This window comes from Dermacentor albipictus, chromosome 1 (genome assembly GCF_038994185.2).
Source record: "Dermacentor albipictus isolate Rhodes 1998 colony chromosome 1, USDA_Dalb.pri_finalv2, whole genome shotgun sequence".
Lineage (NCBI taxonomy): Eukaryota > Metazoa > Arthropoda > Arachnida > Ixodida > Ixodidae > Dermacentor > Dermacentor albipictus.
Window position 1 is genome coordinate 502,865,109 of NC_091821.1, and position 26,514 is coordinate 502,891,622.

The 26,514-nt window shown below is 45.5% G+C and overlaps 1 protein-coding gene and 1 pseudogene across 4 annotated transcripts in view; one reads left to right on the forward strand and one right to left on the reverse strand.

Annotated features, from left to right (window-relative positions):
* Positions 1-26,514, reverse strand: part of LOC135909338 (ubiquitin carboxyl-terminal hydrolase 11-like) — a 227,289-nt gene that overhangs the window by 162,315 nt on the left and 38,460 nt on the right. For all 4 annotated transcript variants that reach the window (XM_065441279.2, XM_065441275.2, XM_065441277.1 and 1 more), the window contains exons 2-5: positions 24,581-24,698; positions 10,903-11,096; positions 1,424-1,734; positions 114-259 (exon numbers count right to left, since the gene is read on the reverse strand). In XM_065441279.2, the coding sequence (XP_065297351.1) occupies positions 114-259; positions 1,424-1,734; positions 10,903-11,096; positions 24,581-24,696 (767 nt within the window). In that variant the 5' untranslated portion in view covers positions 24,697-24,698. The remainder of the gene's footprint in view (positions 1-113; positions 260-1,423; positions 1,735-10,902; positions 11,097-24,580; positions 24,699-26,514) is intronic.
* On the forward strand, positions 6,055-8,381 carry LOC139055020 (uncharacterized; annotated as a pseudogene).

A 26,514-nucleotide genomic window follows, 5' to 3' on the forward strand; every position in this document is an offset into this window, starting at 1 on the left:
CTACAGTGAAAGAAACCACGAACCATAAGTAAAAGAACACATGGTAATGTTGCATTATGGCATACAAGCATGCAGCACTGTACGGCATCCATCTCGCCCATTGTGGTTCTCACCGGAGTGGCACGGCTGCTTCCCAGGAACTAGTTGAAGACTCACTGCCACTGCCCTGCAAAGGGGAACCTCTCGAGTGCCGGCCAGCCCGGTTGGTCTGTTCATGTAGTGTGTCCAAAAGCAGCGTCAGAAACTCCTGGCAGTCGTGCTGGGCACAAACAAGACACACTTGAAAATCATCCCACCCGTGCACTCATATGCAGCAGAGTCGAGCATTGATTGTAGAACAGGAAATTGATTAATGCAATGACGCTCGGCAAACCAGGTGGTTCTTTAGTCAATTTTACACCTGCTTCCCCTCGCAGCAAGGCACGCTAGCAAGCAGGCAACTAAGAAGCGCATCCACACAGCACACGGCATTGTACTTGACTGGACTGGTCACTCAGTATATCCTTTTCAAACAAAATCAACAAATATACTCAAGGGGGAAAAAACACACAAGACTAAGGGTGCGATCAGAGATCTGAGTTCAAAATACGTATTCAGTTTGCGTTCAGTTTCTCCTCACAATATTGGCCCAGGCTTACAACGCCGACGTGGCCTAGGCCAGTAGTGTAAGGCGACACTGAAAGCAGATTGAACATGCATTTCCAACGACGATCTCTGATCACGGCCAAAAACTTGCTGATCTCCGTAGATATGCCTCCAGGTTTCATTTCATTTCATTTCATTTTATTACCTTAAAGACCCACGAGGGGTATTACATAAGGGGTGGGTACATATATTTTGGTGAGCGAGTGTTAACAGAACGAAACATGACTGGTAACATTATTGGCAAAGTTGGATGAGCACGTGATGGCTGCGATGTCGTTGGGTAGGTCGTTCCAGTCTGCTGCAGTACGGGAGAAAAATGATGCGGCAAAAGTGGTAGTTCGGGCACGAGGTCGGGAAACTTGTAGCGGATGACGAGTGCGATGAGATATGCGGGCTGGAGGGACGATGTAGGGTGCGCGACCTAGTGAACTATGGAAAAATTTATGAAACAAGCAAAGGCTGGCAATGCGGCGACGAAGTGATAAGGGCAATAAGTCGGATTCAGCTTTCAAAGCTGACACACTGATGTCGTAAGAATATGATGAATGAATGAATCTGGCTGCTCTGTTTTGGACTGATTCGAGTGCATTTATAAGGTAAGCTTGGTGCGGGTTCCAAAAGGGTGAGGCATATTCTAATTTTGGTCTGACAAGGGATTTGTACGCTAATAATTTTTTTGCGCCAGAATAACACTATCATTGCAATAAAATGTTTTATGCTTCCAGCACCACCAGCACACTTCACAAACCACTCTGTCGAGGAGAAGCAAGAGCCTCACCTGGCGGCAGTCGCTGAATTGGGGGCAGGCCTGTGCCAGGGCCTCCTTGAAAGGGGCCGGCCGCAGACACGAGTAGTTGCCGCTCCACACCTGCCGCAGAAGATGCGCGAGCTGAGATGTCAGGGAGTCCTCATCCTCTACTCTCTCCCCTGCATCTTCTTCCCCAGAGCGAGCCAAGAAGTAGGAGACTAGACGGCCATTGCTCAGCAGGCACTGGAGGCCCGCATTCATAAAGCATGTGTTGCCCAGGTTGCGTAAGCCACACACTCCCCGCACCGATGGAATGGCCTGTTCCGACGCCAGCAAGCCTCCTGCGACAAACCCAAGGATTAATTGATACCACCAGGCATCCGGCTCAGAAAGCTTCACATTAGACACGAGTCTCACAAGAGTGCCTGATGAGGGCCACTAATATATAGTAGAACACCATTGATACGTTTTTCAAGGGACTAAGAAGAAAAAAAATGCTATGGTCAGGAAAACATAGCGATGAAGAAGGGCACAAATCATCACAGCACCATCAGAAAGAGCGCCGAATGGCTACCAGTAATACGTCTCAGTTGTCATACTGTGACTGGAGATGGCACATGTATAATTAAGGGACACATACAATGTTCCGTGACAGTGACCCCTTTCTTCTCTTGATAACTTTCACCACAAAATTTCGCACATACAGGGTCCTTAATATTTCACTGCGCGTGTTCGAAAAAAAGCTTTTGCGCTCACCACTGCACTGTTCTTGCTCAGAATTTTGCAGAACGATTGTATTTTAGCACCAATTTCGTTTAGCATCTAAACACTTGGCAAATTTAATTGCCTGGTTTTTAAGAAAAAAGTGCAAATTTGCCTGCCCTTATGGGGATGCGAGTAGCTACCGCTGCAGCACAAGCATAAACTTGCTTTGCCACCTGCCATCAGCTGCAAAAAGCAGCGCTTCAGGGAAAGCTGCCTCGTGTTGCCCGCTCCTGGAACAGGTGACTGCCCTCCCCAAAACACTGCTTTCTGCAGATGCCAGCAGGTTGCAACACAAGTTTATGCTTGTGCTGTAGCAGCAGCAACTCGTATCCAAATAAGCACAGGCAAATCTGCACTTTTTTCTTAAAAATCAGGCAATTAAGTGTGCCAAGTGTTTAGATGCTAAACGAAGTTCGTGCGAAAATGCGACCATTCTGCAAAATTTGAGCAAGAACAGTGAAGAGATGAGCGTAAAACCTTTTCTCAAAGATGCGCAGCGAAATATTCAGGACCCTGTACTTCAATGCTGAGGGGATGCTTGACTTTCATGTGTCCCCTGATGTGTTGTTTTCCCCGAATGACTCCAGTCTCCTGTAATCCGGCTTCGCTGAGTGGCTTTATGGCAGCGGTCGGTACAGTTGCAGACTAGTATGAGAAATGGCCTGAGTGTTGCCCTGCTAATGGCACCTAACGGTGGGGTTAGCTGGACGTGCTCTTTGGCTGGCGGTAGGTAAGCGGCACGTACATTCCGCGCGTGCACCGATCCATGCTGCTGCGAAACTGTCTCGCAAGGCCAGGACACCACAATGGACGAACATGATCGTTCGAACATGCCACCATTCGCATGATCGTACGCGCAAACGACCAGGCGTAAGTGTCCAGCATGGGGCAAACATATTCACTCGCTATCCGGTCACGGTGAGTCGGACCATCTCAGTCGCACCCATCGGCATGTTCTATCGATAATTTGGCTGGCTATATAAAGGGCACAATAAATGCACTTGTGATTGTTTGCACTACTGGGTTGTCATTCCTTTGTGCCAAGAGCACGGGTGAGATCCCCACAATGCGTAACACTGCTTTATTGCAGAAAAGCTGACTAAAGTGAACCGGCGATTATGCGACGCAAATAGGACCCTCGAAGGCCCCAAAATACGTTTGCCTTGTGCTCAGTGCATTTGGTCAATTTCAAGAAGCTAAAGTCCCCAGATGTCTCTCTTGCAACTCACGCATGTGCGCATTCTTTGGGCAAACACAAGAAAGAAGCTCTCGTTCATCGCCAACTGCTCTGAGCACGTTCTCTCCTGATGCTTAAAGGGACACTAAACGTTACCAGAAACTCAAGTTAAAGTGGTAGAGCAATGTTCTAGAACGTCTAAGGCGTCAATATAATCGCGAACAGAGCTTTAGTAACCGAGAAATTGAGGTAAATGCATGACACGATTTGAGACCCCCCAGCGACATTCCGGTACTAGCCCGATGACGAAAGGACTCCTCATAATTTGTGTTACTAATACTCAACCACTCGTATTAAAAATATCATTTCATTCGATTATAAGACGGAAAAAAATACTACTTGTCCACGTCTATTCGATTCTAAGAAAAAATAACATTTTGACGTTACCCTTCAGTAATATGGGTGTTCGAAAGGTTTCGTTTTCGCTCAACTCTGCGCACTCGACTCTGCGCCGCGCACGCTTTGGAGTTTCAGTAGTTTCGTTATCGCGTCGCGCTGTGAGGGTTCTGCTGGCTCGCGAAACTTTCATTTGGAACAAGCAGCGAGAATGCCACGTCCATGTGATGTCGTGGAAAGCCCTCGTTGCTCGCAGCGCCCCCTCTGCAATGCAAGAGCCCCATGGTCGCACGTTTCTCCTTCCGCTAGCCACCATACTCCCGCTTTCGCTCTGCTGTCGGCTTTGTCTTGGCTCTGTTTCTGGCCGCGCGTTTGCGTTTTGTGCCGGAAAGCCGTAGCGCCGTCTGCGGACGCCGTTCTACTCACCCATGGCGCAACGTCACTATGAGACCATGATGTCAGTACTCCTCGATCGGAGGGCGGGCGATTTGGACAGCGCTAGAGGTACGCGGACGCTTCAGAACGCATTTTCTCTTAAAATAAGTCTCTCCTTGGCACGAAACAAGCGTTTCGAGGTTTCTGTGATGGTATTTCAACAGTCCACGTTGACTTAATAGTAACCTTTAGTGTCCCTTTAAGTAGCACCCGATTTGTGCAACTTTGGCAGCTTGTTGCTACGAATCAGTCACTTGTTGCAATGTATGGGTCACTTGTTGCAACACGAGCGAGCAAATTTACATGACTGCCACATTCAAAACACAACATTAAGATGCTGGAACACTACAGAATTGTGACATGTTATGTGAAATGGGAACAAAATACATACGTGGGGGTGCCAGAACACTTATGCAAGAATGAAACATGAGGAACTCACAAAAGCTCAGAGCACATTCTTTTGGATGTCTATGTGCACCCATAAGAGACACGAACAAAATATGTGGAGAAATTGCCAAATTATTTCCCCCTACTTGCACACAAAGAGATAGAGCAGACACGCATCTCTTCTGCTGGAGCTCTGCCAGCAGTGCCACCGCACCCCCCCCCCCCTCTCTCTGAACCCTTTGTAAGCTTAAGTCGTCACATGCATGTGGAGCCCCAGACTCACCAGACTAAATGAGCCATTGTAAAAACAGATATAATATTTGCAGCCATTATATGCATCTTACATCGTACAAAACATTTTTATAACCCAGACGAAATATTTTCACAGCAGCACCTCTTGAGGAACTGAATAAATGCATGTGCATGTGTCTTGAGCAGCTATGGCTGGCAATGGCTATGGCTTAACGGCCAAAAAACATTGTCTCTCAAACCCACGCAGACAAGTTTTATTTGTGAGCAGGCAGCAAAAGATGCTTGATTTTTACTGGTCACTGTGGCTGCTTTACAGCTATGACAACATCCTCAAATTCAGCAAGACCGCGAGCCAGTTTCTCCGTCGGGCCCCACTTCTCTGCAAACACCCTCGTGAGGGATACGGAAGGGCCATCCATGTTGTCATTCACAATGATGACGTGGAAGCGCTGGACGCTTTGGGAGGAGGAAGCACGTCATGGCTACCACGTTTTGACGTCACTGTCAGTGGCGACTGCAGTCCAGGAAAAGTCTGTGCATCACAATTTCGATATGTATGGTCTGCGTGCATAACATTTCACCGATTCCATGCTTACCAAACCATAAAATTTTAGAAATTTAATTATGGGGTTTTACATGCCAAAACCACTTTCTGATTATGAGGCAGGTCGTAGTGGGGGTACTCCAGAAATTTGGACCACTTGGGGTTCTTTAACGTGAGCCTAAATCTAAGCACACGGGTGTTTTCGCATTTCACCCCCATCGAAATGCAGCCGCCGTGGCCGGGATTCGATCCCACAACCTCGTGCTTAGCAGCCCAACACCTCAGCCACTATGCAACCACAGCGGATGCCGTAAAATGAAGTAAATACTATGCATTAAGTGTTTGGCATGCATTCAGTGACTACGGCTTAAGAAGGGGACATGGCCTTTGAAAACTGAAAAATCGTGAAAAAGTATATTTTTGGAAAACCACATATTTGGGCAGTATGTCTTATAACTACCATTTCTGTAAATATAAGTCCAATTCATCGTGAAATTATTTCAAATAAAGCTTACAACGAGCCGTGGCAGCCCTCGAGTGGCAAGCGAGCGCTCAAAATACCCCTACTTGGCACGAACACCATTTATTTCTCCACAGCTCCGAGTGCCGCCATTTTGGCGTTGTTTTGTTCGTGCATTCTTGTGCTTTTTTTTTTCCCTGCCACCCACGGCAACGGCAGCAGTATGGGAGAGGCGTAAATCCATCATGATTGGAGGGCTTGTGAAAGCTTTCAAGTTTCCCACGGCTGAGACGCGAAGTGGAGATTGGGTGAAGCATGCCTTCCTCAAGGACACGGGGGAGCCTGCGACTCCCATTGGCTGCTCTGTGCGAGGACGTAGTGGTTTCCTGCATAATGCGTCCGGCCGTTGTCTGCCTCGGCTCCTCCATCGCCGGCGCCCTTTGTGTGTTCCGCTTGCCAGTGTCTATCTTTGCAGCCGTTCACATATTCGCCAAGTTTCTGCCGTCCTTACAAGACGATTTTCCACCGTCTTTATGAGACCGTTGTTGAGTTTAGCCTGCCGATTGTTGTGCGGTCCGCCACGATGCGCCCAAAGAAACTCAAGAGGCTACATACGTTCGATGCAAGGAAGCGTTCTATGAAGCTCGCCCGCATGGCGAAGCTCGCCGCTCGCCCGCGCACCGACGATTCCTGTGGGGCAGCTTCTGCTTCGTCTATGCAAGAGCGTGGTTGTGTCTACGCTTCTAGCAACATGACTCCTGCTCCACCGGCACAAGAATTTGTTGTGAAAAGTGCCCCTGGTGTCTCGTGCTCTTCGACAGCGGCTTCCACATCCTCTCTTTCGTCTGCCTCAGAAAGTGCGATCGTGTAGTCCACTGCGCACTTGAAAATACATTTCCTGACGCGTGAGGAGAAAGAGGCAGTGGATAAAAAAACGTGTTGCTGTGCAACGAGGACTTGGCGCTATGTGAGCGACGAAGCGAAAATTTCAAGCACTGGAGCGTGAACCTGAAGCTGCCGCCACCTACGCCTACAAGTGAAGGCGAAAAATTCTCCTGGTGCAAATGGATGCCCTAGGTGACCTGCTATCCGGGACTCCGTGCCAGCGGTGCTTCACGCCTGGGATGAAGGTTCAAGGAGGCACCCAACTTGGACTCACAACAAAGCTTGAGCTGCTATGTTTACATTGTGGAGTGGTTGCAAGCTCATGGAGTTCTCTTTGTCAGGATGACACAATGACCTTTGACGTGAATATAAGAGCAGTTGTGGCAACAAAACAGATAGGAAAGGGACAAACAGCCCTCAATGACTTTTGGGCAGCGATGAACTTGTCTCATTGTGGCCTGCATCATAAGAATTTTCAGAAGCACTTGAAGAAATTCAGGGAACCGCAGACACAGTGCATAGACAAGCTCTATGCAGAATCTGCTTCTGCTGTAAAAACCACCTACAAGGAAATGGATCCATATTTCAGCAGGGATATCACAGTAAATAAACTTTGATAGAACATAACACAAGCGTGGCCACACATCCCATATTGCAGTTGGTGCAATAATTTAATGTCACACGGGCCTCATCTTGGACACCATTGTTTTACCAAACCAGTGCCTTGGTTGACAAGTAGGACCAAAGCCTGGAGACCCAGGCTACGCAGGCTGGCAGGAGGATCATGTATGCCAGAAAAACACTGACTCTAAGTCTAGGAGGATGGAGGTTGAGGCAGCTGTCATCCTTTTCTCACGTTTCGTGTTGTCATCCTTTTCTCACAATGCTTGTGTCTGACAGAGATAGTGCCACCTTCTCTGCCCTTGTGCAAGAAAATGTTTATGGACTGGTCTCCATTTCAGAAGAGGAATACCTGAACCACATCCAGAAGAGGATGGGGGCAGCACTGCACAACCTTGTGCAGAAAAGTGACAAGGCTTTAGGAGGGAAGGGCAGGCTGACAAAGGCCCTCATCGACAAGTTGACCGACAATTATGGCTGGGCCCTACGGAACAATTCCAACGATGTGGCTGCAATGCAGCGTGCAGTGATGGCATCGTACCACCACATGACATCGACGGACGAGGATCCTCACCACAACTTGTGCCCTGAGGGTGCAGATTCGTGGTGTCATCATAATGCCAGCAATAGTGATGGTGTGCCACCTCCGAAGTAGCAATACAATCTTCAAGGCTATGTTGCAGAAGCACTGCTACCTGTTTATGAGCGCCTCTCACAGGCTTCTCTTCTGCAACGCTGCCTGGGAGCAAAGACGCAGAATGCATCAGAATCATTTCACTCCATGCTGCGGTCCCTGATGCCCAAAGAGCAGCATGCGTCGCTGATTGCTGTGGAGACAGCACTGCACAAGGCAGTTTTAAGATGTAGTGCTGGCTGCCACAGGGCCACCCAAGAGCTATGTTCATCAGTGGGGCTAACACCTGGCCACATGGCGATTCAACGAGCAGCCGAGAAAGATTCTCTGCGCTTGAAAAAGGCCGAGAAGCGATCGTAGGAAAAGGTGGAAAGGCGGCAATAGAAGAGGGTGCCTAAGGACATCTCCAGTTATGCTGCAGGGTCATTTTAGACCAATATATGTGCTCAAAATTTTCAAAGCTCATTTTCTCAAAATGACTTTATTGGCTGGTGAGGCTGCTTGTTCCAGCCATATCTCTGTAACTGCTCATCAAATTTCTAGAAGTGTTTTTTTTTTATTGTGCATCTGAATAAATTTCTGAAAGCAAGGCAAGCCCGCCCATTTTTTTTATATTTTGTCTGTGATTTGTGATACTTAATTAAAATTTGACAGATAAAATCTTAGTCATCAACATTAATTGGCTGGTCTACAGAAAATTTTCAGCAAGGAAACTTTAAAAAGGGCTCTGTCTTGCCCTGAGGTATCCATCTGGGAATCATCATAGTGAATTTCACAGTTACAGCACCTTTTCGAAATTCTCCAGGCCTGGAATAAGAAAACCATGTGCACCGTTCTGACATATTGCTGTAATTTGAGAACCAGTGAACGTAGCTACATGAAATTTTGTAGTTCTACTAATACTTTTGCTGTGAGTCTATCATGAAAATTTCATGAAGATATCTCAATAAACAAAAAAGTTCGTGTGCGAGGGTAGCCTCCCCCCTTAAGCGGTCAGCCAACACATTAGTTTCAATGACGACAGGGCACGGGATTCATCGCAACTATAATTAAACTGAAATTACTGTATAGACTCGTGCAAGGGCCGCGCCGCATCCCCAACTTGGCAGCCCAAAATTTGGAACAAAAATTTCTAACAGAGAAGCAATTCAGATTCAGATTCTTTTTTTTCTTGAATTCGTTTCTTCATGAAAGGTACAGAAGCTAAAGGTATGGCAATAAATGACAGAGGCCTCTGTACCAGTCATACATCAACATAATACATACACAGTAGAAAAGTTCGCAACATGTGTCAATTTTCTTTTTTACAACAAAAAATTGTACATTCACAATTCACTTAAAAATGTGTATGCTACCTAACAAAGTAACTATGAGAGCTTCGTATGCACAGTGTTATAATCAACCTAACAATATGTGTTGCAGACAATATAACGAAAGATAGAAGATACCTCAAATACAAGGAATTTTTTTGTTGTTGTTTAATTGGATGAAGTAAAACTGGAAGCATTGGTTAATAATACTTTCTTTAGCTGTTTCTTAAAGAGGTTTCGACTAACTTCGAAGTTGAATTTGGTGCCCCGACACAGTGCGCACGCATCGGCGAATTTTCCCGCACTGCGTCCATTCTACATGTCGCTACTAGATGGCGAGACCTGGGAATGTACACAAGATCCGGGGTGTGCACAAGTCGCCGGCTGGACTGTCGCCATTTGGACCAAAAGGTTTGGTCCCGTGTAAGAGCCGCAGCTCGTCAAAATTGTCAAAAAAAGTGCAGCCCTTACACGAGTCTATACGGCACTTATTAAGCAGGTACGTGTTATTAACAAGGTTTTACTGCCAGTTGTTGCTGGGCTAGTCAGTTCATACTGCTAAAGATGCTATCTTCATACTAAAGATGCGAAAACAAGTGAGGAAACAACCAGACAGGAAAGACTTTCTGCTTGTTTCATGTTCTTGCGTCTTTTCTTCTGCGAGAAAGATTGCTATAATAATAGTGTTTTACAAATAACTAATGGATATAACTTATTTGAAGTTCCCCCTGAAATTTCGATTGGGGAACTTCAAGCGACTCAAAGATGCTGTTGTACTGAAAAAACTTGCTATAAGTAGATACAAGGGCCATTTTGTTATTTCATAATGAAGATTGACCGATCCTCTCCTGTCAGTTGCACCAAAACCAGGCAGCTCACAAATTTGTCTGCTGCAGCAGTTCGAAAATCTCGCAGGTTGCCTGCTACTTGGCAATGCACCAAACTGGCCATGCTGTCACATCAACAGATGTGCCTGCACTCTGTTGCTGCTGTCTTGCCACAAAACTCTACTAGCCCCGCCAGCTCTCGCACATTCCTGCTCTCTATGCCCACAACACAATGCACTTTGGCTGAGAGACATGTCACTGAAATAAAACATCACCAGAAGAGCTCGTCACTAGAGGTAAAACAAATGATGCTTCAATACATGCTGTGCCTTCTCACCATGGCTATGATAAGCTACTGCACAAAAGCACTCAACGGGGGTCATATTTTCTAACAATTTCATTTTCAATTATTTTTAACCCTTCCCCAATGGCTCAGAAGTCACACTGTCGTTACCCCAGGATTGGTTACATTATGCGATGAATGATAAGAATAAAAAATGAAATGAATCGATACAAAATGTTATCTCTGCTTCCATGTTCTGAGGGATCGCTCAGCTCTGACTCATCAGTACTCTAGGAACTCGTGGAGTGCTTGAAGCGTCTGATTTCATACAATGCTGACCACTGGATGCTACTGTAAAAGATGTTTTTTCTTGTAACTTACATGTGTCCACACACAGTGGGCATAGTGCAGAGCTCCAGATTTTTACCACCAGTTTTTTCACGTGCAGCCCCTACCTCCCCATCTTCAGGCAGCTGCCATATTCGGAAATCAAACCCGTGTCCTCGTTCACAGTGGAAGAATCTTATCCTCACCCTTAGGAGTGGGTGGCGTGTGGTCGTTGTGTGGTGCCAGAGGTGCATCCTGCAGGCTGCTGAACAGAGGCGACAGCGGGCCCCCTTCCTCTTGGACGGGCCAGAGTGCAGTGTCCTCCTCGGGGAGACCCATGTCCCCACTGGCTACCTCCTCGGGCAGCTCGCCCCCACGCTCCGTCTCAGGCGACAGGGTGCTGTGCACACAAGTGGGGGAGAGGGAAAGGACAGCTGCATTAGCACCACAAGTGCACCAGAGGGACACCTCTTCAAGCAATGAGGCCACTCTTTCGTCGGAGATTCCTTGCAAACACAGGCACCGGTATGTTTGAAATCTTATGGTATTGATAAGAGATTCTCTAGCCTCAGCCACACATTTGCACTGTTTGACGTAATTATATCATCCCACCAACAAGCATGGCGAACAACTGTTATCGTCAGACTACCTTTTTTATACCTCAAAGCTGCAGCTAGGTTCTGAGGGAGGCTGCTGTAAAAGCAGCCTAAGGTTAAATTATGCACCCCAAAAGAATATCACTACCCCAACACAGTCATTTACCAGAACTTCCAAAGCCTCCCAATGGTACAGTCGACTTCCATTAACTCGAACCTGACAAGGCCAACAAAATTGATCAAATTATGCGGTGGGCCAAATTCATCAGGATGCAGAAAACACACCAAGACACACCGCTGATTCATGAGGCAGTATTTGCCAGATATTAACACGCCCCCGAATCACAGGTGCGCCCACTTTCTATATGTCCAAAGTAGAAAAGTAACATAGAAATGACATTAAAACGTCTAAACAAAGTAAAAATCTAGTGTGCACCCAATTTTTTAGCAAGAAAAATGGCCAAGGGTCTAATATGTGTTGCACAATGGTAGCCAGTTTCTTAAACATATTTAACAGGGATAGGCAGGCTAGTTGGTGGTGGTTATTGGAATGCATCATGTAACCGCGCAAATAACAAAGGACAAAGAAGGAAACACACAGGACAGGCACAGAACTTCAACTGAGATTTACTCCGGGAAATCCCGGAGTAAATCAGCTTCACCATTCTGCTTCAATTCAGCTTCAGCACGTGATTGTAAAGATACTTTCGCCGCAAAACAAGTATGTTATGCGGTAAAGCATACAAACACTGCAAGGGCAATTATAAGGGCAATTATTGGTTTCGTGTCCAATTACACCGCACAGTCTTCGGCCGATTTTCTTGAAAAAGAAATAAACATGATGCATTAGAATTGGGCAAGCATCCTTACTGCACCCTGGTGGGCTATGCTTTGTGCTTGAAAATCTTCCCATGTCAGGCCAAAAATTTGCACTTTTGCAGGGAGATTTACATGTGTTCAACACATTCAGTGTCCCCTAAGATTCGCCAAGACAGATGCTGCCACAAAACAGGTAGCTATTCGGGTCACCATAGGGATCAGGTACATATGTGCTGACTGGTCAAGTTCAAATTATCCAGCAATGGCCAATGTTAGGATTGAAATAACAAAAGTATGGTCCCATAGAAATGCATGGGTGCTGTCCGGGACCGAATTAACAGAAAAATCAAATTAACCAGAGTCGAATTAACGCAAGTCAACTGTAGTACAATGAGGGAGCGATAGGAGCAAATCAAAAACACAGGAAGATCGAAATGCAGTGGAACATGAAAAGGCAAACTTGTGACATACAAGAAAAAGCATATATATGCAGGCTGTCAAACCGAACCTAAACCTGAACTGAAAATCCAACCCAAATGGTGAACAAATGGACGCTAAACAGGATTCATATGCTTGGAATTTGTCTAAACCAGAATTTAACTTTAACTGAAATATATAATGATCCTCATACAAAATAAGGAAATGCATTAGATTAAACAAAGGCCTTGCAATTTCAGCATGCCTCCTTAGCAGCCTCCTGCGACTTCCAAGACTGTGTGCGTGAGTTCGAACGTCTGCCATGTAAATGTTGAAAATTACAGCCCAGGATGAGCTGAGACACTTGTAGATCCAAATTAAGCATGCCAACTGGGCTCCATGGAAGAAGCATTTTTCAAGGGTCTTCGATGAATTACCGTGTGTTGCAACAATATGGTACAGTTGTTAACTCAAGAAAGTCAAACACCAGCCATACAAAAATGCAATTGCTGTGCATGTTCGCGGCCTCCATACGCTTGTGCGTAAACCGCATTCACGAAGTGAAACATCACTAATGTTTTGGTGGGGTGGTGTCACACGTGGTCTGGAATGGACCTATTTCACAGATGCTGCAAACAGTGGATTTCAATTTTGTATAGGAGAACTCCAAAACAAACTTTCTCAATGAAAAAATATATAATCATATTATGCACCAGGCACATTACTGCTTGCCTTGATCACAACCAGCTGCAGTTGCTCAGCAAAGTTTTTCACTTCAATGAGATTTCCTGTAGCCACTTGCACTACTATCCATATATGATAAGCATTGTTTTCTTGAACATTCAGCTTGTTTGCAATGCAGCAGTTTTCCAGGACATCCTTCAAACAGCATCTTCAACACCCACAGCCCACATTCCAAAACAATTAGAATGTTTAAGAGGAAGCTTTAACTTGCAGTCAACTCTGATTGTCCCATTCAAATGCATGAAGAAAAAAACAGAAATGTTCTCATGAGATAACTGCTTGACCGATCTGAATTAAATTTGTTGCGTTTGAGAGCATAAGTATTAGCAACTGCAGGAAGCATTTTGATTTAGGATGTCATACTTTCTCAAAAAATCCAAAATTGCAAAAGAATATCAGTAAAAAATTGATGTGCTCTGCACCTCTGCAAGAACTCTACACCATAAGCAAGTCCTCCTCCTCCTCTTCCTCATCATCATCATCATCAGCCTGGTTACGCCCACTGCAGGGCAAAGGCCTCTCCCATACTTCTCCAACAAACCCGGTCATATACTAATTGTGGCCATGCCGTCCCTGCAAACTTCTTAATCTCATCCGCCCACCTAACTCTTTGCCGCCCCCTGCTACGCTTCCCTTCCCTTGGAATACAGTCCGTAACCCTTAATGACCATCGGTTATCTTCCCTCCTCATTACATGTCCTGCCCATGTCCATTTCTTTTTCTTGATTTCAACTAAGATGTTGTTAACTCGCGTTTGTTCCCTCACGCAATCTGCTCTTCTCTTATCCCTTAAACGTTACACCCATCATTCTTCTTTCCATAGCTCGTTGCGTCGTCCTCAATTTAAGTAGAACCCTTCTCGTAAGCCTCCAGGTTTCTGCCCCGTAGGTGAGTACTGGTAAGACACAGCTATTATACACTTTTCTCTTGAGGGGTAATGGCAACCTGCTGTTCATGATCTGAGAACGCCTGCCAAACGCACCCCAGCCCATTCTTATTCTTCTGATTATTTCTGTCTCATGATCAGGACCCGCTGTCACTACCTGCCCTAAATAGATATATTCCCTTACCACTTCCAGTGCCTCACTACCTATTGTAAATTGCTGTTCTCTTCCAAGACTGTTAAACACTACTTTAGTTTTCTGCAGATTAATTTTTAGACCCACTCTTCTGCTTTGCCTCTCCAGGTCAGTGAGTATGCATTGCAATTGGTCCCCTGAGTCACTAAGCAAGGCAATATCATCAGCGAATCGCAAGTTACTAAGGTATTCTCTATTAACTTTTATCCCCAATTCTTCCCAATCCAGGTCTCTGAATACCTCCTGTAAACATGCTGTGAATAGCATTGGAGAGATCGTATCTCCCTGCCTGATGCCTTTCTTTATTGGGATTTCGTTGCTATCTTTATGGAGGACTATGGTGGCTGTGGAGCCGCTATAGATATTGTCACGTGGTCGTGACTTCAAAGAACACAGAAGCAATACTGTGAACGACAAAACTAACTTTTATTGGGCGAACCTGGGCTCACAAAACAGGCTACACTTATAGCACAACGATAGCAGCGAACACGGTCGGCGATCGTCGAAAATCTGACCAGCGAGTCAAGCGCATCGGCTTTTATACATCAGTCGTCGAATGTTCCAGAGTAATCGCTGGGACCCGCGTGCCTTCCACAAAGTTCTACATTATTCGCGTCGTGCACACATGCGATCAGATTACACAAGGTTTGGTCAGAGACAGCAGATAGAAACATCGATAACATTCCAGAAACTTCCGATACATGCAGGCGCGTCCTGCCTGTGCAGTAACATTTGTTAGGCGGTAAACCGTGTCGCCTGATAAAGACAAACAAGTACACGCGTCAATATCTTTCAGTATTTTTACATACGGCTCGTCTACACCCTGATTTCGTAATGCCTCCTTGACTGCTGAGGTTTCGACAGAATCGAACGCTTTCTCGTAATCAATGAAAGCCATATATAAGGGTTGGTTATATTCCGCACATTTCTCTATCACCTGATTGATAGTGTGAATATAGTGTATTGTTGAGTAGCCTTTACGGTATGCTGCCTGGTCCTTTGCTTGACAGAAGTATAAGGTGTGCTAAATCTATTTGCGATTACCTTAGTAAATAGTTTGTAGGCAACTGACAGTAAGCTGATCGGTCTATAATTTTTCAAGTCTTTGGCGTCCCTTTTCTTATGGATTAGGATTATGTTAGCATTCTTCCAAGATTCCGGTACGCTCGAGGTCATGAGGCATTGCGTATATAGGGTGGCCAGTTTCTCTAGAACAATCTGCCCACCATCCTTCAACAAATCTGCTGCTACCTGATCCTCCCCAGCTGCCTTCCCCCTTTGCATAGCTCCCAAGGATTTCTTTATTTCTTCCGGCGTTACCTGTGTGATTTCGAATTCCTCTAGACTATTCTCTCTTCCATTATCGTCGTGGGTGCCACTGCTACTGTATAAATCTCTATATATCTCCTCAGCCACTTGAACTATCTCAACCATGTTTGCAACAATATTACTGGCTTTGTCTCTTAACGCATACATCTGATTCTTGCCTATTCCTAGTTCCTTCTTCACTGCTTTTAGGCTTCCTCCATTCCTGAGAGCATGTTCAATTCTATCCATATTATAGTTCCTTATGTCAGCTGTCTTACGCTTGTTGATTAACTTCGAAAGTTCTGCCAGTTCTATTCTAGCTATAGGGTTAGGAGGCTTTCATACATTGGCGTTTCTTGGTCAGATCTTTCGTCTCCTGCGATAGCTTACTGGTATCCTGTCTAACGGAGTTACCACCAACTTCTATTGCAAACTCCTGAATGATGCCCACAAGATTGTCGTTCATTGCTTCAACACTAAGGTCCTCTTCCCGAGTTAAAACCGAATACCTGTTCTGCAGCTTGATCCGGAATTCCTCTAGTTTCCCTCTTACCGATAACTTATTAATCGGCTTCTTACGTACCAGTTTCTTCCGTTCCCTCCTCAGGTCTAGGCTAATTCGAGTTCTTACCATCCTATAGTCACTGCAGTGCACCTAGCTGAGCACGCCCACATCTTGTACGATGCCAGGGTTAGCACAGAGTATGAAGTCTATTTCATATCTAGTTTTGCCTTTTGGGCTCCTCCACATCCACTTTCGGCTATCCCGCTTGCGGAAGGTATTCATTATCCGCATATTATTCTGTTCCGCATATTATTCTGTTTTGCAAACTCTACTAATAACTCTCCCCTGCTATTCCTAGTGCCTATGCCATATTCCCTCACTGCCTTGTCTCCAGCCTGCTTCTTGCCTACCTTGGCAAGAAGCAGGCTGGAGCAAGTATCACAGTTCTATAAACTGCATCTGTTAGAGCATCTAAAGAAGACAAATTTAATACAAGAGTTTACAATTTGTGAAACTGTTACAGTACTTATGAGGGTATCGCATAAGTCCTACTAGCAAAGTAGCACTATAATTGCAATAGGTGTATAACACATTAGTTTTGTCTGCTTTAGATGTCTTAATAGGTGAGGCTGACTTAAAAAAATTGTAATATCATTGCTTATTACTGAGTTACACATTTGAAAACATCGTACCTGACAGTTTTCCCTAATTTTGCAATTCAAAAAAAAATATTTGTAGGAAATTTATCTGGCTAAATATAAAATATTGTTACATAGGAAGGCACAGACGAAAAGCTATATACAAGTATATTTACAAAGGAATACATCACACTTGGCCAAGAGGCAACAGCCCGCGCTAGCCTCCAATTGTCGTCGTCGTCTTCTCACTGCTTGTCTCTTCGTCATTGGAAATACTGTTCCGTAGCAACATGCTTCCTACAGTCTACAGACTAACTTTTTCTTTTAAATTTAACAAAACTCGTCAAAATCAATGCAGTGAATGCCAAGCACAACCAGTTTTTTCGTTTCCATGTATATTCATATAGGAGCTCCAGATCAAAAGCTTCCTCTTAAAGTCAACTATAATTTTTATCATGCTTTCTTGTCAGAAGAAAAGGGTAGAATAAGATATTGGAGGTTCTTAAATTAACCACTTATGTAACTCACCCCTTATGTAATACCCCGTTACGGGGTCTTTAAGGAATAAAAATGAAAAAAAAATGAAATGAAATAAATTCCAGTCCTGCTACTCAATTTGTTCTCAAGAACTGCGGACAGCTTAATCAGAAACTCAGTAATATGCAAAAAACAAACAAGTCAAAATTCAATCAGTGCTGCCATGAACCTAGCAGGGCAAGGAAGCTGTGCTCAATGAGTTCAGAAACAGGCGCCCCTCTTTCACCACCTTTGTTTTACACAAACACACAAACACACACACACACACACACACACACACACACACACACACACACACTCTCTCTCTCTCTCTCTCTCAAGAACCATTTGATTATCAAAATGCACATAAGAAAAATGCAACATGTTCACCATTACTGCCTTGGCACAACCAACATACAGGGTCGTCCACTTTCAGGGGGAACACCTAAATAGTATTCAAGTGATCACAGATTCAGTAAACACTGATGACACAGCCCCATAAAGACACGAGACCTTCTTTCTCATGTTTCAGGGTGTCTCCCAAGTTGACATTTCCAAATTCTCAGAGTTTTACAGGTTTTCCCTGAGTGTCTTGGCAAAATTCCCTGAGTGAAACAGAACTTTGTTTCATGTCAAGGCAAGCTGACACAATGTCGCCCGATGCTGTCACTCTTTAGTATGTTAAAAAATTTAAAGAAAACTACTTAATCTAGTTTGAACAGTAAGGAATAGTGTTTATTTTATTCAAAAAGAGAACATAAGGAAGGGATTAGTAAAATGCACAGCAAATCAAATAGCTTCGGGAAAAATGGTAAAGCCCGTTGCAAATCAACTCGAACATTTTAAAATATGAATAAGAAAACATGCATACAGAAGCAATATTTTCGAACATGAGACATTTCTATGAATTGATAGCAAGCTCACTGGTATGAGGCCCAAGCTTGTCACAAGTGGGATTTTCTCCTTGCAGCTGTAAAGTAAACTTCAACTGTCCTGATATACTCTCAGCTTGCACACAATGCCTCAGTGTTGCCTTTCACTTTGAAGAGTTTATTTTGGTTTGGATTAGGGAAACCTGCATCTCGGCATCAGCCAACACTTTGTTTTTTGAGCCCAAGCTCCTTCAAAGAAGCAGCGGCACGCTTCCTTTTCTATTAATACCTCAATGCATTGGTCCTTTCTGTTCTTACGTTCCTTCCGCCACGCATTCACCCCTTGGACCATTTGAAGCATCCTCTTGGTCTGTAGCACAGTTGACGTCCGATATTTTGGACTCCCAATTTTCCGAAAACGCCCGGAAAATTGGGCAGTCCGAAAAAAATGAATGCCCATCTTTTGCTGCCCTTTAGGGCTCAAATCACCACAGGCACATCCGGAAAAGCTCTGAAGGCCTACCATCACGCTTATTAGGCATATCGGTGCTCGTACTGGGGCCGGAAATGGCGGGTGCACGCGTGTGCAATTAAGGAATACATTCTGTGCCCGTGACAAATGCCCATTCCCACTTGTTAAGCTTCACCGCAATAGATCCCATATACTTCACTGCTATTTCTATATTGAGGCAAAGCTGACTTTCAGGAACCGGTATTATGCAACACGGCTATTTCCGAGCTTCGAAGCCAATCGCGAGGATTACAAAGGTGGAGTAGATGCCATTACTGACAGCGGCAAATCAATTTAATAAAAAACGTGCCACCGACAGGCAAGAAGCTTAACAGCAAACGTCGAAGCAGCTAGGCCTAGCGTTGCCGCCTACGGCTGCCAGTGCATCTGCATGCGTGAGCGACAGTTCGAGGCGGCGAGATACTAAAAAGTTTGGAGAACACTTAAGCTTCGTCTTTAACAGTGGAACGCAATAGCATTCAAAGACCCCCAACTGCTTTTCATGCTTTCCGGCAACTGCAGTTTGTGTAACTGTAACGTTTACCGGGAAACGCTGGCAGTGAACGCTATGCACGATGGCAAGCTTTCTGGTAGAAACACGGCCTCTTGCATCAGTCGATCTACTGCTATTGTTACACACTTTTAATCTTTAAATCTGAGGACAACTAACAAAAATGATATATGCTGTCGGCGTTTTTTTTTTTTTTTCCAGTACATTTGTTGCTGGGCTGCCGTTCTCAAAATTCTGAAGAATAAGTTTGTAAAGAATGAAAGACAAGGTATGAGCAATTTTGGTGGTAGAAGAGTGGCTGGGTATGCGTGGTTCAGAAATTCATTCAAAATTCCTTTTGCCAAAGCAATGCCCGACGCCAGACACAGACGCAGAATCTTATGCGACACGGGGCCCTTGACGCTATTGCGTTAAACTGGCAGCGGTGGTGGCTTTGATTAAGGCTGTTTTGGGCCTACAGTCATGGTAAAAAGTACAGAAAATCAAACAGCGAAGTGTTCTTGCGTCTGAAATTTCTGATGTTGTTATACATTGACTCTATATGGGGCACGACATGGTGGTGCCGCGAAGCGGCTTGAATTATTGGGCATGTCCAAAAAATCGAGTGTCTGGAAAATCGGTCATTGACTGTACACTGGAAACTCCTCCAGCCAACGACACGGCGTCAGAAACAATTAGTTACGATTCCTCTCTTTCACTCAAGCCAGCATTAGCATGACTTTCGTTCCCTTTCAGTAAAAATACACCTGACTTTCCTTGATAGAAGTACAAATTTTGCCAGAGCATTTGAAGACTATTCAAAATCCCTGAGAATTCCTGGTTTTCCTGGTTGGTAGACACCCTGGTGTTTGCTTGACCATTGTGCACAAGCATAAGTTGCACTAGAGACATCTGGAGACTTCCGTCTCTCGAAATCTGCCTTTCCCTAGGTACTGCAGTACTACTACAAAAGAGGACATGCTTTGCTCCATTTGTCCCTAGCCAAGCCGACTATGCAACAGTGGATAAATACTTTGGAGCAAGCTTGCTCTCCGTTCGTGTGTAGTGGCGCTGTGCCAAAGAATTAAAGGGACCCTGAAACGATTTTGAGGATTTTCTACAAACGTACTGAGTCGTTAGAGTAGGTCCTTCTGATCATTAATTGACACATCTAAGTGCTCCGTGTAAAGCGTGTAATTTATTATAAGGATTTAAAAATGCACATCGCTGCCGATCGCAGCACACTGCTCGGCGGAACTTTAAGCCACCCCTACCCATATGACGGAAATCACCCATATGACGTCAGTGGGGCGAGCTATCTGATTGGCTGACCAGGGCGCGTGATCAATAATTTTTCCAACTCTGTGGTAAACAAATGATGTTTGTAATCGTTGGAATGTTAGTTAATTTGTTTTTATAAAAAGAAAGTGACATAAAGCGAATGCACACGAACAGTTTTTCAGTACACTTAAGCACTTCCGGCACAGCAAGTGTCGTCTGCTTGTGTTACAACGTGCTCCGTCTTTGACGAGAGCTCCGCCGCCAGTGTCGGTCTGTCTTTTCGCGAGCGCTATGATTCGACTTGGTTGCTTTGTGGACTGCAAACGTGGCTACTGGCAATATGTCAAGCTGCGACATCGTGTCCCTCTGCAAGCCAGCAGACGAGCGGACTGGCTGCAGCGTATGGTTCTGCCGCTATCCGATGGGCGCCAGGATTTGCGCGATTGCGGCCGTCACTTTAGACCGGAAGATTACTAACGCAATAGCGTTTCACAAGTCCGGTATTAGGGTAAACTCAAGCGCAAGAGACAGGTCCTGCCGTGTCCCCTTGCGTGTCGTTTCAGGGTATGAACAGAAGTGCAAATGTGAATGCACAGCATGGTGCAGCCACCTGGTGGCATAGAGCTGAACCACGCACAGCAGCAGTAACAAAATGTATTCTTCTTAGCTGCTGGTGTAAATTTTTCGCAGAAGCGTAATCGTTAACACGGTGTTTTTGTAAATGTTTAAACTGTTTTACACTTGGTTAGAGCAATATTAGCTCTTTCTTTGGCTGGCTAAGCTCTGCGCCAACGGGTGGCTGGACCCTGGAAACCGATCAGGCAGCTCGCGTACGTCTACGCTAAAGTTCCTTCATCGGCTTGAGTTTATGCCTTCACCGTTCCGTCGAAACGTTCTGCCAGTGTGTGATTACCGGAATACTGGACACGTTCGGCGTTACAACAGAATGCTCACAACGCACGCTGCTTCGATAGCTCTCGCTTGGGATCGACAGCCAAGCGGCTAGCGGAGAGGTTTCGCGGGGGCGGGGGCGGGCTCCAAAACAACCGGAAGTGGACGATGTGACGTCGCATCGTGACGCAGAACCAGTGAACGCGGAGCTTAGCCCCGACCGCTCGGTGAACGAGTTGAGGAGGAAAAGCATGGCTAGGGAGGAGGGTAACTTGTAATCGCTTGTAGCTCCATGAATACGTAACGCTTCACTTAAATTGTGGTGCGAATGTTCTACTTAAGCTGTACCCTACGCGTCTACAAAATTGGTACGAACCGTTTCAGGGGCCCTTTAAGCTGAAGGCTGCGACATCCTCGGTTCAAATTGCATGTACAATATCTTTCTCTTTTTTTAAATATTTCTGCACTATTATATCATTCACCCTTTGACTTCTTCAGCAGTTGTTCATTAGCTATGCTTCACCGCCAGGCCTGACACTAATGGTTCCTGCCGAAGAGAGCGAAGTGCGTGCTTATGTAGAAGGCACTTTAACAGCTGCAGACCAATGAATAATGACACATTACTGCGAATTCGTTTTATTGTAAAAAATATTCACGAGCAGGTTATACTGCAGTTCTTGTTCATGGCTGGACGGTGCATATGGAGAGCATGCCCATGCGGCACATACTCCTCCCACCGCCAACGACCCTGGCACTGGCAGAGCACTGAAGGCGCACTGCGATGTGGCAAACATTGTGTTATGTGCACATTCATGACACATGCCACCACTGACGATAAAAAACTGATGCGTTGAAATCACAGACTCCATACCGGCCGCTATGACACAAAAGCTCAAATGTCAAAACTAACTCATGCACAAGAAATGAAGTGACAAGTTCAATTATATACAAATGTGAAATGCTTAACTACTAATAAGGAGGGTTAACTGACCAAGTTGGTATTGATTTGTCAGTTAGTCAGTCAACAAACTTTATTGAGGTCCTAAGGAACTACTAAGTCGTAGTTGCGGGCCGCTCCCACGTTGGGGCCGGAAGACCATGGTTCTCCGCCCGTTCGCGGGCCCTTTGGACAGCCCTTAGTTGGTCCAGGGGATCGCCGCCTTTAAGGGCCTCTTCCCAGTCCTCTTGTTTATTAAAAGATGCGTTTTGTAACGCAGAGAATTGCCAGAGCATGTGTGCTAACAAGCAATACTCTTCATTGCACTCGGGGCAGTGTGGGTCGATGTCCGGAGCAAAGCGGCTAAACTTTCCTCTCGAAGGGAAAGATCCCGTTTGTAACATTCTCAATGTGGAAGATTGAGGTCTAGTTAGCTGTGGGTGTGGCAGCGGGAATTGCCTGCGCCCAAGCTGATAGTGTTTAACTATTTCATTAAGAGAGAGTAGAGGATCAGAGTTATGCTCACAATCCCGACTGCTTAGCGTATCAGGACCATTGCGGAATGTTAGACCTCGCGCCTGGTCATGAACTAGCTCATTCGGGTTGGGTTTGCTGGGATGTACATTGGTTCCCATGTGCGCCAGGAACCATGCGATAGTGTGAACAGCATCAGGCGGTCTTTGCTTGATTATATCCGCCGCCTCTTTCGAGATTAGGCCAGATAGAAAGGCTCGTATGGCTGATCTCGAGTCAGTGTAGATGTAAGGCCGCGAGGGGTCATTCATAGCTAGCGCGATGGCAGCCTGTTCAGCCGCCGCTACCGTGGTGTGTCTTACCGAAGCTGCATTGAGAATTTTCCCGTGAGGATCAGCTGCAGCAGCTACAAATGAATCTGTGCACCCATACTGGGCAGCATCTACATAGGTAGTTAATTGCAGGCTTTTGTGGGTAAAGTCAATGAGAGGCGGGCTCGTGCCTTGCGCCTAGCTGCATTATATTGGGGGTGTACATTCCGAGGGAAAGGGCTAACTTGAAAGGTTGCTCTAACGGTGTGAGAGAGCATGATGGCATTCTCGTCGACTGCCAAGGGGGCTAGACCTGCGGACATTAATACGCTTCTGCCTGCCTTCGAAGACGAGAGGCGAACGGTTTGTGCCGTTCTTTGTGCTTCGATTACCTCCGTCAGGGTATTGTGAACCCCTAATTGTAGGAGCTGGTCAAAAATTTAGTGCTAAGACAAGACAAAGATGGAGAGAGTGCACCACGAGTGTTCATAGTGTGTTCTCTCCCTTCATCTTTGTTTGGTTCTAGCGCTAAATTTTCGACATGACTTTAGTTCTCTCAGGAAACTTTTCCAGGCATGCAAGTAACAGTGCTTAGGCATACAACAAGGCTAGAAGAAGCCACAATGCACTTTATAAGTGAAACCATGAAACAATGAAAATTCTATGTACTAGCAGTGATACCAACCTGAATGGCTAGTGCCATATTTCACTCTAGTATTAAACTAAGCCAAAAAGTACATTCAGATGCAGCAACCAAAAATAAAGGTTGCAGAATAAGGCAAGAGGCCCAACCTACCCCCCTGTCATTTTCACCCCAAACTTCAAACAGTCTCATCCACCCAGCCCTCTTCTGTGGCTGGTCTTTCCAGAGCTACGCCATGGCCCCTTTCGACAAGTTGAAAACATTTACTCTGGCAATAGTATGCCGAGCAAATGGACGAGCTTAAGTGCCTGAAGCTCAGCTTCTTCCCATGCTACCATGGTATGAAAAAGAAAATGTAGAGATTTGCACACACAAAAGAGAAAAAAACAAGGTAACACAAGCACTGCATGCCACGTAATGAAAACTGAAGGACTAGTAAGGATAACTTTACTACACAAGAAAGCACCAAAAGTATAAGGAATGTACCCCATCAACACTATAGCCTGGGCTAGTGGTGTGCACCCAGGGTTTGAAAAAAAAAATAAAAGAAAAAAAACTGCACAAGAAGGCATGGCCGATGAGCCAGAAGGCAACCATTCCAACTCCTGTTACCTTCTTGATCTTCATGTTTTTGCTGCACAGGTTTTTCTTTTTCTTTCTTTCTTTTCAGACCGTGGGTGCACACCAACTCGCCAAGCTTAGTCTTGGTTCACCCATGCACCATGGTGGCGGTGAACGTGAACCTGCTTGCATCATTTATTAATTGAAACACAGGCAGCCAAGTGCTCGCGGCAACCTCTCTGGCAAGAGTCAAAAGGTCATCTCACCAAGCTCCAACTAGCAGCCACTTACCAGAAGAGAGGGCGTAGCTGGACGCACTCAGTCAGGGCAGCTGGGGAAGCGGGGGGAGCCTTGCACGAGACGGCAGTGGCACCACAAGTCGAGGTGGACGGAAGGGACAAGTCCATACCTGCACCCACACAGAGCCACACTCTTGCTTTACACTGGTGGGGCACACACATTGCCACTAGGTGTGTAAGGCATTTTCCAACTACATGACAGCTTCAGAAAAAAGTGGCGACCTTTCAGACAAAAATGACATGCATCTGCAACAAACTCTGTACCCCAATTTTTTTTGCTGCTGTTTTCATAGACAGCTCAATAAAACTACCTTCAGCCTCAATAATTAAAGAGGCCCTGAACCACTTTTTATTGAAGTGGAGAAAGATATTTGAAGTGAAGGTAGGTTATTTCAGAACCACTTTGCCGCAAAAAGTACTTCAATGCGTTCAGCAGAAGCAGAGTTATCAGCAATCAAACACGGCCTCAGCTGTGCTCCCCTTCCTCCTCCAATGCCTTGTACTGCGAAGGCTGCGGCAGAGATGTCACCGTGGCACGCAGTTCAAATTTCCGATCTGGTGCCTATGCCGCGCTAAACGTAAGCCAAACGTGGCTGTCCACAGACAGCCGCAGTGCGCTTAGTCACTGGACTCGTGGCAGCACCTCGCGGCAGCCGCAGTGTAGCCAAGCGCAGCAACCAATGACAGCCGCATACTGGATGATGATGATGTGTGGTGTTCTGTGGCGCAAGGGCCAGGTTTGTCCAAAGAGCGCCATGACAGCCGCGTATTGGAGTGTGCTATTGGAGTGAGCACACAGAAAAGAGCGAGGATCATGAGGTTTTTGAAACGAGAGCGTTTTAGAGAAAGGTGACTTCGCGCTCCACTTGCGAGCTTCACAAACCGTGTACGACAGCAGAACTTGGCTGAGATGTTCACAACAGCGTATGCTACCCGCAGGCTATGTCATTTCACCAAGCCCAAGGGGTGGTTCAGGGCCCCTTTTACTAAATACTCGTTTGAAAATGCGTACAGGTTTCAATTATGTAGTGCATGTTGCAGTCAGCCACTGCTTTCATAATGAAAGCCTTTGAAAAGTTCATGAATTGTGTGGCTGTCTGTTAGTCTTTTTTGTAAGTGAGGAGGACAATGAAATAAGTGGGCCTCAAACAAAAGCGAAAATTGCCTAAAAGCCATATCCCAAAACTATAATATTTCTCAGAGCAGCCCCAGACGTTTATTCGGAATTATTCCATTTGTTCCCATTAGTAGTCAAGTGGGTTTAAACCTGATGAAGTGGAAAGACATGTACAATGTGAGATGTCATAGAAGTACGCAGCCAACCGCTTCATCTTCACATGTGACATGCGGTTAAATATGTGTATAATGGGTGCAAAGGCATCAATAAGACTAGCACTTAACATTCTTACAGAAAGTGTGACAGTTGACTCTGCCACCTGGAGCTCATTGGCAATGACCATCATTGACTCACAATGGGCTGTACCTACTGTACTAACTCAACCACAAGGTCAATGTCTCACTGCGAACAGTGCTTCTTACTCTTTTCCACAGATGGCACATCACCATGGACTTCCGTTCTAAAATTACACTTACATTCTAGGGTTTTACACACCAAAGCCATCATCTGATTGTGAGGCACACTGTAGTGGGGGACTCCAGAATAATTTTCACCAAAGCAGGTTCTTTAACGTGCACCCAATGCACATTACACAGAAGTTTTTGCATTTCCCCCCCATCGTGATGCGGCAGCCCCAACCGGGAATCAAACCCGTAATCTTGTGCTTAGCAGTGCAACACCACTGCCTACTAAGCCACCACTGACAGGTGACTTAAGTTTTTCAACTCTCTCACAGAAATCATTGATGGGTGCTAAGGAAGCATAATGTCTTTTCAAGTCGAGAGATAGCGCTCTGCTCCGCTCGGAGT